Source organism: Prenolepis imparis, unplaced genomic scaffold (genome assembly GCF_030444845.1).
Source record: "Prenolepis imparis isolate NDT839.2.m4 unplaced genomic scaffold, iyPreImpa1.0 SCAF_8, whole genome shotgun sequence".
NCBI classification, from domain to species: Eukaryota; Metazoa; Arthropoda; class Insecta; order Hymenoptera; family Formicidae; genus Prenolepis; species Prenolepis imparis.
In genome coordinates this window covers 13003404-13014294 of record NW_028141166.1, presented here as the reverse complement: position 1 = coordinate 13014294, position 10891 = coordinate 13003404, and the positions used below count along the sequence as shown (strand labels likewise).

At 31.5% G+C, this 10891-nt stretch overlaps 6 protein-coding genes across 6 annotated transcripts; 3 read left to right on the top strand and 3 right to left on the bottom strand.

Moving 5' to 3' along the window:
- Window positions 1-478: 478 nt before the first annotated feature.
- On the bottom strand, window positions 479-2505 carry LOC145940133 (glycerate kinase). The gene has a single exon (XM_083045036.1). The coding sequence runs from the start codon at window positions 2423-2425 to the stop codon at window positions 479-481; it is 1947 nt and encodes a 648-aa protein (XP_082901162.1). The 5' UTR covers window positions 2426-2505.
- Window positions 2506-3348: 843 nt separating this feature from the next.
- Window positions 3349-4133, bottom strand: LOC145939375 (histone H2B). Its single transcript, XM_083043637.1, has one exon. It carries the CDS (start codon window positions 4056-4058, stop codon window positions 3687-3689), a length of 372 nt encoding a protein of 123 aa, XP_082899763.1. The 5' UTR covers window positions 4059-4133; the 3' UTR covers window positions 3349-3686.
- Window positions 4134-4314: 181 nt separating this feature from the next.
- Window positions 4315-5395, top strand: LOC145939343 (histone H2A). The gene has a single exon (XM_083043593.1). It carries the CDS (start codon window positions 4356-4358, stop codon window positions 4728-4730), a length of 375 nt encoding a protein of 124 aa, XP_082899719.1. The 5' UTR covers window positions 4315-4355; the 3' UTR covers window positions 4731-5395.
- Window positions 5396-6996: 1601 nt separating this feature from the next.
- On the top strand, window positions 6997-7684 carry LOC145939371 (histone H2B-like). The gene has a single exon (XM_083043633.1). It carries the CDS (start codon window positions 7074-7076, stop codon window positions 7443-7445), a length of 372 nt encoding a protein of 123 aa, XP_082899759.1. The 5' UTR covers window positions 6997-7073; the 3' UTR covers window positions 7446-7684.
- Window positions 7685-8906: 1222 nt separating this feature from the next.
- Window positions 8907-9356, bottom strand: LOC145939594 (histone H4). Its single transcript, XM_083044029.1, has one exon. It carries the CDS (start codon window positions 9354-9356, stop codon window positions 9045-9047), a length of 312 nt encoding a protein of 103 aa, XP_082900155.1. The 3' UTR covers window positions 8907-9044.
- Window positions 9357-9391: 35 nt separating this feature from the next.
- LOC145939593 (histone H3) lies at window positions 9392-10206 on the top strand. Its single transcript, XM_083044028.1, has one exon. It carries the CDS (start codon window positions 9643-9645, stop codon window positions 10051-10053), a length of 411 nt encoding a protein of 136 aa, XP_082900154.1. The 5' UTR covers window positions 9392-9642; the 3' UTR covers window positions 10054-10206.
- The last annotated feature ends 685 nt before the right edge of the window (window positions 10207-10891 follow it).

The following is a 10891-nucleotide window of genomic DNA, read 5'->3' as shown; positions in this document are numbered from 1 at the left end:
TGTTATTTTGTAAATATATATATCTTTACGAAATATTAGTTTTATATTTCTCTTTTATTATAAGTGAGAAAAATATACATACATACAAAAGCTCTATAATTATAAAATATATAGAAATAGAAATATATATACACGAATGTGTGTTAAGCGCGCGCGGTGCGCGTGTGTGTGTGTGTGTATGCACATGTAAAAAATATATTATCACATCTCTTCAATTATAATTAATATGTATATTGTATGTGTAATGCAAAAAATGTTATAATTTAAAAGATTTATTTTTAAGCAGTGCCTTTGTGACATACAAATATAATTGAAGTATCCTATGTATAGTTAAAAAATTTCTGCATTTATATCAAAATGTAAATTTATTCTCTCCAGAAAGATATTGTTGAACATGCAAGTTATTTTATATGCAACACAGTTAACAGATGAAATAATATAATATAAAATGTTTCATATTCTTTATAAATTTGTTTACTTAATCAAGTTTACGCATTTTATTGCAACACGGATCTTTAAAATTTTCGTCAATGATCTTTATATTAAGAAGTGATTCTTTTTCTTTAGTAGTTAAAAATAGAGGCTGTAAAAGTTTCTCTTTGCCCAATTTTAACGAAGCACATATAGCCTTGTACTTTTCGATAGTCGATATGTCAATATGTAAATCATGTATGTCTAAAATATCCTCTTCATATGTTGATTTGTCAGAGAAATCAATTTCACATCTACACGAACGTTGTTTAATATAAATAAAATGTAAATCCATAACATTTGTCCCAGTGATTCCTGTCTTGATTAAGTCTGCACCCTTTTTAAAACGCGAGTAAAAATTATACGTATCATTTTCTTTTAAAATATTTTCAGGTAACATACGTTCCACTTCCATTGTTGTTAATACCAAGCAATCAATATGTTCATTAATATGTTCTTGAGTAGAAACAGAATCTTTTGTTGCGTTACTAGATTTTTCATCTGATATGTCTTTTATTTCCTGTTCAGGTAAAGTTCGCGTAACTTTTTTAGTAGCTCTAGACTTAATTTTTGCATACATATCATGCATTAAAGGAGCAATGGAAGCGTAACCAAATGCACCTGCTGCATCAGTAGGACCATCTTGACCATCGGTACCTGCGCTAAGCATTATTACATCGTATTCAACGAGTCGCGGATAACTTTTAATTTTTGCTAACCAATCTAATGAGAAACGTAAAGCTAACTCTTGATTCCTACCGCCTTTTCCTTGACCAGTTACTACAACTGTAGGTTCTCCTCCTCCAATTAAAACTATACCGCTAAAATTGCTAGTGATTTTATGAAAGATTTCATCTATCTTATCAATAGATAATGAAAGTATTGGCATGGTCCGCATTCTGTCATAAAATTCTTCTTTCTTTAACTCCTTCAACAAAACAAGACATATTAAGCTTGTTATATCAACATATGCTAAACTAACATCTTGTACATTTCCTGTAATGTCGTTCCTTAATATTATTGGACACAACTTTTTACGTGATGCTTCAAAGCTTGCAGTTTCAAGAGCCATTGCATTGTTTCCTAAAATTATATTTGTCACGTGCTTAAATTGTTTAGCTGGACTCAACAGTGGTTTGTCATTAAATCTTTCCTTGGATGTTATAACTGTCTTTAGATTACCTTCTAGTGATTGATATAAGTTATATTTTTTTAATATAGTAATAACGTTGTCAGGTGCTTTTGAGCTATAAACAGTAGGACCGCTAGCAATTAAGTCTACAGGATCACCAACAATATCGGATAATATCAATGTAATAATGGATGCAGGATACGCCATTCGTGCCAAACCGCCACCCTTTACTAAAGACAACTTTTTTCTTACCGTATTAAGCTCTTTAATATCAGCACCTGCATTTTGAAGTTTCTTACAGAGCTCCAACTTGTCTTCCTGATCAAGAACAGGCCTCGGCATATACAGCAAAGCAGAACCTCCACCTGATACCAATACTATCAGAGTATCCGCTTCTGTCAATTTTTCAACCAGATCTATAATATCGTGCGTAGTGTCCAATGATCTGCTGTCAGGTTGATTATTGATACCACCTTCACGAAAATCTATCACACTATCGTGTAACTTAGGAAAGCCAGATTTATCTTCAGACGTCCATATGGCATCCTTTGATATACTTGGAATACTAACGATACCTTTCTTCAAGACATTACCGAATATTTTCTCGAGTTCTATTGCCATTCCCATAACTGCTTTACCAAATCCAATCAGATAAACATTCTCTCGAAGCAAAAAACTCTTTTCATCAATGTACAAAGTATTATTTCGTAGTTTCACTCTCTTCTTGATAATCTCGTTCGGTGATACCGCTTTCACGGCAGAACGAAAGATATCGTTCAAATCAGATTTGGCTTCTGACAAAAATGTTGTATCTGTTGCCATGCTGTGACTTGAATTTGTACACTTGACAATTTTTAATAGGTTAGGATGAGAAATAATCGAACTGAAAGATTAAAAAAAACAAAAACGTAAAACATCAATTGAATTAAAATATTAAAACATTCAATTGTAATAATGAAAATCGAGACACTTGCCTGCGTAGAGCGAACTTATGCAATATTATTATTCTTTGTCGCATTATATAATCGATTAATTAAATGCATCGATCGAAATATGGAAGACATTTTCTAAGATAAAACACTGCAGTAACTTTTTATCATTCAGTTTTCGTGTTATGCTACACGTGGTATTAAAATTATTTTTTTTTTAATTTTTATTTCAAAAATTTTGTAAATACGTAAAATTATACTCACGCAAGTTTATTTATCATCCAAAAAATATGTTTTAAGATAAATAATATATAGCTAGATAAACCAAACTCCAATAATATATCACATTTTAAGCATCTTCTAATTTACGAATTTAAATTTATTCTACCTTACGAATAAAAATATATACTGCAGTTGTGTTAGTTTATTAATTTTATCTTTATAATTTTATTTCATGTTTCTATCAAAGAAAGAATTACCATCTATAAATTTGTGATACTTTTTATATATATTTAAAAATGAATAAACACACATGTTCAACAATCATAACAATGGCATTTAATAAATATATAATATAAAAATATATTTGATTTTAAAAATTGATCAATATATTGTACTACATATATAAACCGTGCATATGCTAATATACACGTATATATGTACATAAAGTATATATTTCAAGTTTTTCGAAAACTACTCGATACAATTATTTTATTCTACAATATTGTTATTCTTTTCAACATTATTATAATGGAAGAATACATTATATATTAATGCAACTGTGCTACCGAAAAGAATGTTAATATTCAAGGCATTTTCTTTATTCGTTTAGATCATGCTAAGATATTCCTAAGGAATTTTTCTATTAATATTTTTGATATTTAAAAACACAAATTCACACAAAATGCATTAACTTGATTATTCTTAACTAAACTTTGAACAAATAAGGTAGATTTGAAAGGTCGCATTTAACTATAAAATTTTGATGCATATATACAAATTAGCTTTTACATTATAGCAATAGATAAATTTTTTGTATATAATTGACGAATGTAATATCGTAATTTCATTGCAAGACCTACGAGAGTCAACGTTGAATATTTCTGTTGGCCCTGAAAAGGGCCGTTATTTGTGTACTCTAGATAAATGGCAATTTATTTGGAGCTGGTATACTTGGTCACTGCCTTTGTGCCCTCACTGACTGCGTGCTTAGCCAATTCACCCGGCAACAGAAGCCTCACAGCAGTTTGTATCTCGCGGGAGGTGATAGTCGAGCGCTTATTGTAATGCGCCAATCTCGATGCCTCCGCGGCGATTCTTTCGAATACATCGTTTACAAAGCTGTTCATAATGCTCATGGCTTTGCTTGAAATTCCAGTGTCTGGATGTACTTGCTTCAGTACTTTGTAGATGTAAATGGCGTAGCTTTCCTTCCTCTTCCTTTTCTTCTTTTTATCGGTCTTGCTAATGTTCTTCTGAGCCTTGCCGGCCTTCTTAACAGCCTTACCACTCGCTTTAGGAGGCATTCTCGTCTCTTGTCAAATCGAGACTACTTGCAGACTAAACCACGATGCAGCGTCCTCGATGCAGCGTCCTCGATGCTCACGGCAATAATGTGGAGTGCAACGCCGAGCTATCGTATATATACCTAGGCACGGGAGCTGCAGCGCACCAATCAGAACGCCGGATGGCCACCGCGCGCTCCTATTGGTGGCGGCGCGCTCTCCCGATGGAGTATAAAAACGCCAGCGCGGAGAGACAGAGCGTCACAAATCTCCTGCTCTTCGAACTTGAGATATCGCTGTATTCGCTGATTTAGCAACATGTCTGGTCGTGGAAAAGGTGGCAAAGTAAAGGGAAAGGCGAAGTCTCGCTCCAACAGAGCGGGATTACAGTTTCCCGTTGGTCGTATTCATCGTTTGTTGAGGAAAGGAAATTACGCTGAACGCGTTGGTGCCGGTGCTCCGGTTTACCTGGCTGCAGTAATGGAATATCTTGCCGCTGAAGTATTGGAGTTGGCTGGAAACGCCGCCCGTGATAACAAGAAGACGAGAATCATCCCTCGTCATTTGCAACTTGCCATCCGCAATGACGAGGAGCTGAACAAATTGTTATCCGGTGTGACCATCGCTCAAGGTGGCGTACTGCCTAACATCCAAGCTGTGCTGCTGCCTAAGAAAACTGAGAAAAAAGCATAATCGTAATCCGATATCCATCATCCAAATGGCCCTTTTCAGGGCCACAAAATTTTATAACTGGAATTATTTCGTTTAGCATCATAACAAATATTTCATTAATAAATGTATCATTTTTTTATTAAGTTTTCTCTTTACGCATTTTAAATACGTGATCATATTAAGTTTACATGTTTCATTGTATAATGTAAAACGTTTAGACATTATTACACACTAAATTTTAAGTGATTAAGATGACAGGGCAAATTTCAAAATGCATAATTTTATCATATCACAATACATTTATACAATACATACAGAAATAACTTACGATGAGTCTCAATATTTCTATTTGCATAGTGAAAATTTTAACGATTAACTATAGTGATTCTGTGTGTATGTATATATTTATAATTTTATGTATTTCATCAGTAGTTGCACACTAAAATATACAGGATTTATCTATATTCAAATGTCGAGATTTTATATTTATCTTAATTTTCTATTTTTGAAGACAAGCAAAACGATACAATAAATTATTTGAAATATAATTAAATGTTAACTTTAACGTAAATTTACGGAAATGATTTATAAATTGAAACTTCGTACACAAGTATTATACAATTACTTTTGATATTTAGTAGCTTTGTTACAAAATGTACTTAAAATTTACATCGCGAATAATACTATATTTTTATTTATTAATCTTTTTAAACCCTATGTCTATGTGATAGTTTTATTTTACAAATGTTAAGATAATAAAGTATAAATTATTTTCTAATAGCAAAACATCTGAGATTTAAGAGTATTACGAGTATTACGTGATATTATGTAATTATTTCTCTAAACATTCCATAATTTTAATAATCTCATTGTAAAGATATTGACAAATTTTTGCTAAGATAATAAAGTAATAAATGAAAAGTATTGAGAAGTAGCAAATAATTTAGATTATAGTGTATAAAAACACAAATATTTTTTAAGTCTTCTCTTAACATAGATTACATCTTATCATGAGATTTGTTTATATATATATTTTATTCACTTCAAAACTTACAGTCAAGAAGTGGGACTTGGTTTACAATAATGCCTTAACCTCACGCATACCTCTCTCTCTTTCATCCATTCAAACCTATTTCTATCTACACCAACTACTCTACTTATACTTTACTTATTCTTTCATATCCCCTTAGTTTATAATACTTATTTATTCTCTTATTTATACATACGTACATACATACTTATTTACATATTAACAAGTTTACAAATTTCCTTAGATACTTAATTTCTCCTATACAGATTTATCTTCTACCGCTTAGCAGATGCTGCTTTAAACTTTACATTTCCAATAACATTTTGTATTTAACATTTAACATTTAACAATTTACCTTTCCATTTTACATTTTTACATTTTATCACTTATTACCTACCCCTTATTTCTTATCCATACCTGTCCCTAATCTCTACTCATAGCCTCCTTCTTCTTCCCCATTATATATTATTATATATTATATTATTGCACATAATTATATGCGAAAATTATTTGGACGAAGTTACAAAATTATGCGAAGCCGTCCCAAGTCTTGTCATAGTATATCACGAAATGGCATTGGAAAAAGAAAAAGATTCCTTCCACTGTTCGACTGTTACATTGTAACATGTAACTATAACAAAAATACACAGATATTCTGTGCTATCTGCATAATTTTAGACGAGATATTTTAAAATCTTCAAAAACATGCTTCAGAGAATAAAAATATATCAGCATTAACAAAAATATTAAAAATTGTATATATGCTGCGTTTCATATAAATATATCATATAATCTTTTAAATATTTACATTTTGAATTTTATCGAGAGATCTGTTTTAAACACATGTTAAACAAAATAATAATCTATAAGAAAGAAGTTTTATAAAAAAGTACGCGCGCATTTAACTTAATTATTTACCTAAATTGCATAATATTAATTCATCAACATCAACAATTTATTCCAAGATCTACAATCTAACGTGAAATTCTAATGCAAATCAGATATATTTTTAATATACTCTATTGTGTTGAGGAGAACTATACTAGATCGTTAGATTCATTTATTGTTATAAAAATATAAAGCATCATGGTATAATGTTCTGTTTGCGAGCAATAAGTTCCATAGTTTGCTTCGATTCAACGTAGAAAGCGTGTGACAGCTGTTACTGTAGCACCGCATAAGCTCGGTCTGGCAGCCGCGAAACGTGATTGGTGGAGCGTCGCTCCCTCCGAAACGTATAAAATGAGCGCGCCTAGTCGACGACGATCAATTGACGCTCTGACTTCGTTCGATACACATCTCGTACTCGTACATTGAAGAACTCGTCGCTCATCATGCCGCCGAAAGCAAGTGGAAAAGCTGTGAAGAAAGCAGGCAAGGCTCAGAAGAACATTAGTAAGACGGATAAGAAAAAGAGGAAGAAGAGGAAGGAGAGCTATGCCATTTACATCTACAAGGTATTGAAGCAAGTGCACCCTGACACCGGAATCTCCAGCAAAGCTATGAGTATCATGAACAGCTTTGTTAACGATGTGTTTGAAAGAATCGCTGCCGAAGCGTCAAGATTGGCGCATTACAACAAGAGATCGACGATCACTTCTCGTGAGATACAAACTGCAGTGAGGCTTCTCTTACCCGGAGAATTGGCAAAACACGCAGTCAGTGAGGGAACTAAAGCAGTAACCAAATATACCAGTTCCAAGTAAATCAAAACAACATTTAACATCGCATTACATCGGCCCTTTTCAGGGCCAACATTTATCTAAGACGTATGGAAGTCTTTCGTTTTGCTTAAATATTTTATATACATGTATTTCGACTCATAATATTTCATATAACATAAAGTACACTATAAAATAAATTATAAAAATTTAATTTATTATTTTCGCAATGATGAAGTAATATTTATACTGACAACATGATGAAATTTTGTATACCTTTATTTTCCATATAACCTTGAATGTTTGATTTTTATATATATCAGTTTAAATAAAATCATATTCGAAATCTAAAATCTTTTGTCTGTTATATTAAGTTTTTGATGTTTTCTTTTATTCAATTTAATATTACGATAAATTAATAATGATTTGTATTTCTTAAACCCTCATTTATTAACACAAGAACGCGTTACAAAATTAAGTTCGCGAATATATATATAATTCGATATTATTTCAATATCTTAAATGTAGCGATCTAATTGTAAGAGTCAGTAGACAATATTTTATTTTTTATTACTGCATACATATTTAAAAGTAATAACTTTAGATAGATTGGAATTTAATGATTAAGTAGCTTACAGATTATTAGAAAATCAGTCTATCAGATATGTAAAAAAGTAAAAAATTTATAGTGCTTAGGTTCTTAGAACTGTGCTTTTTCTAAAAAATAATTTGTTTTTTTCCTTATAAGTATCTTGCCAGTTATTAAATTCTGCAAATAAATATATGACAATTTTCCTAAAATTATATCAAATTCTTTACTGACAAATATAGAAATATATAAATAATATATATATGTACGTAGCATATAATATATATAATGTATAATTTTCTTTTAATTTTTTATTATCTTTAGAAGTTAAAGTTTCATGATATACTTTTTGATATACTTGTTTGCACGGATGAGGAGCTCTTATGATTTGTATAGTTGGATCATCTCATTAATCATATTGAAGTATAAGGAACAAAACAGCTTGGGTTTCTTTGAAACTTTCTTATTTCTCATAAGGTTCTTTTTCGATTATAGCAGTTGTAATTATAGAAAATTGTAATCAAATTGCATGAAAAGATATATAACCATTTTTTAAAAAATATTTTAAATAATTTGTAGAAAGATCATGTAGGATGCATATAGAAAGATCTTGTTAAGATCATAAATTAATAACATTATCAGTCTATCAGACATGTCAAAAAGTAAAAAATTTAGTGCTTCAGTATATATAATATATATAAAAAGTTAGATTTTTATATTTATAATCTTATTCGTTTATATTTTCGAAAAGGTTCTTAGAATGGTCCTTTTTCTAAAAAAATTTGTTTTTTTCCTTATAAATATCTTGCCAGTTATTAAATTCTACAAATAAATATAATTTTCCTAAAATTATATCAAATTCTTTACTGACACATAGAAATATATAAATAAAATATATATAAAATATAAAACAAATATCTGTAGCATAGAACACTTTATTTTCGATCATTTTTTAAATTAAAGGTTTAATAATTGCTGTATTAAGAAAACTCCAATGTTTGAAAATTTGTGGCCCTGAAAAGGGCCGTTTGTATATAAGAAAATTGTCTTTATGTTTAACCGCCGAAGCCGTATAGAGTTCTTCCTTGACGCTTCAGGGCGTAAACGACGTCCATGGCGGTCACGGTCTTCCTCTTTGCATGCTCGGTGTAAGTAACCGCGTCACGAATAACGTTTTCGAGGAATACTTTCAATACACCACGCGTCTCTTCGTAAATCAATCCAGAAATACGCTTGACGCCACCACGACGTGCAAGACGACGAATGGCCGGCTTGGTGATGCCTTGGATGTTATCACGAAGTACTTTGCGATGTCTCTTCGCTCCTCCTTTTCCCAATCCCTTTCCTCCCTTACCGCGACCAGTCATTGTGATCTGCTTATAAGCGTCGTACTATCACTCTGAGAAGAGCTGAACGAATTTTGCTCAGCTTAGCGAAAACCACGGTTTTATTCCATGCTTGCTCGACAATCCCCACCACAACGACATCCGCCAATAGGATCATTGCACCATCTATCCTCCCCACTCTTGCGATACCAGCCAATCAGGTGCGTCGAGGACGATTGCCGAAGTGGTATATAACTACAGTGATTCCTGCAAAACATGTTAATCTGACGAAACGCTTTGAAGAAATTTGGACGTTACGTTAACTACGATGGCACGTACTAAGCAGACTGCTCGCAAATCGACAGGAGGAAAGGCTCCTCGCAAACAACTCGCCACTAAAGCAGCAAGGAAAAGCGCTCCGGCTACTGGCGGCGTGAAGAAGCCTCATCGTTATAGGCCCGGTACCGTGGCCCTTCGTGAGATCCGTCGTTATCAGAAGAGTACGGAATTGCTTATCCGTAAATTACCATTCCAGCGACTCGTTCGTGAGATCGCACAAGACTTTAAGACTGATCTGCGTTTCCAAAGTTCTGCCGTAATGGCTCTTCAGGAGGCTAGCGAAGCATATCTCGTAGGATTGTTTGAAGATACCAACTTATGCGCTATTCATGCTAAACGAGTCACTATCATGCCTAAGGATATTCAATTGGCACGTCGCATTCGTGGCGAGCGAGCTTAAGCGAAGCAAATTACAAACAATCGGCCCTTTTCAGGGCCAACAATTTTTTTTCGGAAGAATATCTTTGTTTGCAATTTATTACTTTAAAATAACTAGCTAGATTATGTATTGATACTTTATTCTTAATTAACTTTATTTTCTTATTCTCAATTCCAAAACATTTAATTGATAAACTTAGTAACATACCAATATTTAATATCTCAATACTAATAACTATCTTTTTTTTATATCCTATACTTTATATGATCTCTCTCTCAAAATATTTTCTTTTAGTTTTTAGTTGGAAGTATTATAACGAGAAGTATTTTAATTTAATCTAAAAATTTATTAAAGTTTGCGTAATTAATATCAGTTATATATATATATAAATTATTTAAGTATGTACATGACATAAAATTCATATAAACGTACTTAAATGTGTGTGTGTGTGTGATTCATAAATGCAAATAATCTTTGAAATACTCATAAAATTATTAATTCATATAGTATATTATAGATTTTGTATAAAACAATTCTATTTGATTGCAAATTTAAAGTTTTATACAAGATTTAAATTTAAGATGAGTTTGCTAAAAAAGTAAGCTATTATAAGAGAGATATTTAAGATTTATTAATCATATAAAAATAGATTAAATGTAAATAATAATGTTCAAGATTTTTTCAATTTTTTTCACAAATAAGTCTTTAGAAAAGAAAATAAGGAAGATTTAATTTCGTTTCTTTTTTTACACAATTTGAAATCCATATATATTTATATCGTTTGTGTATGTTACATTGACATACAAAATGATATCTAAATGTTGAAAGCGAACTCATAGCATTGAGAAGAGAAAAATTT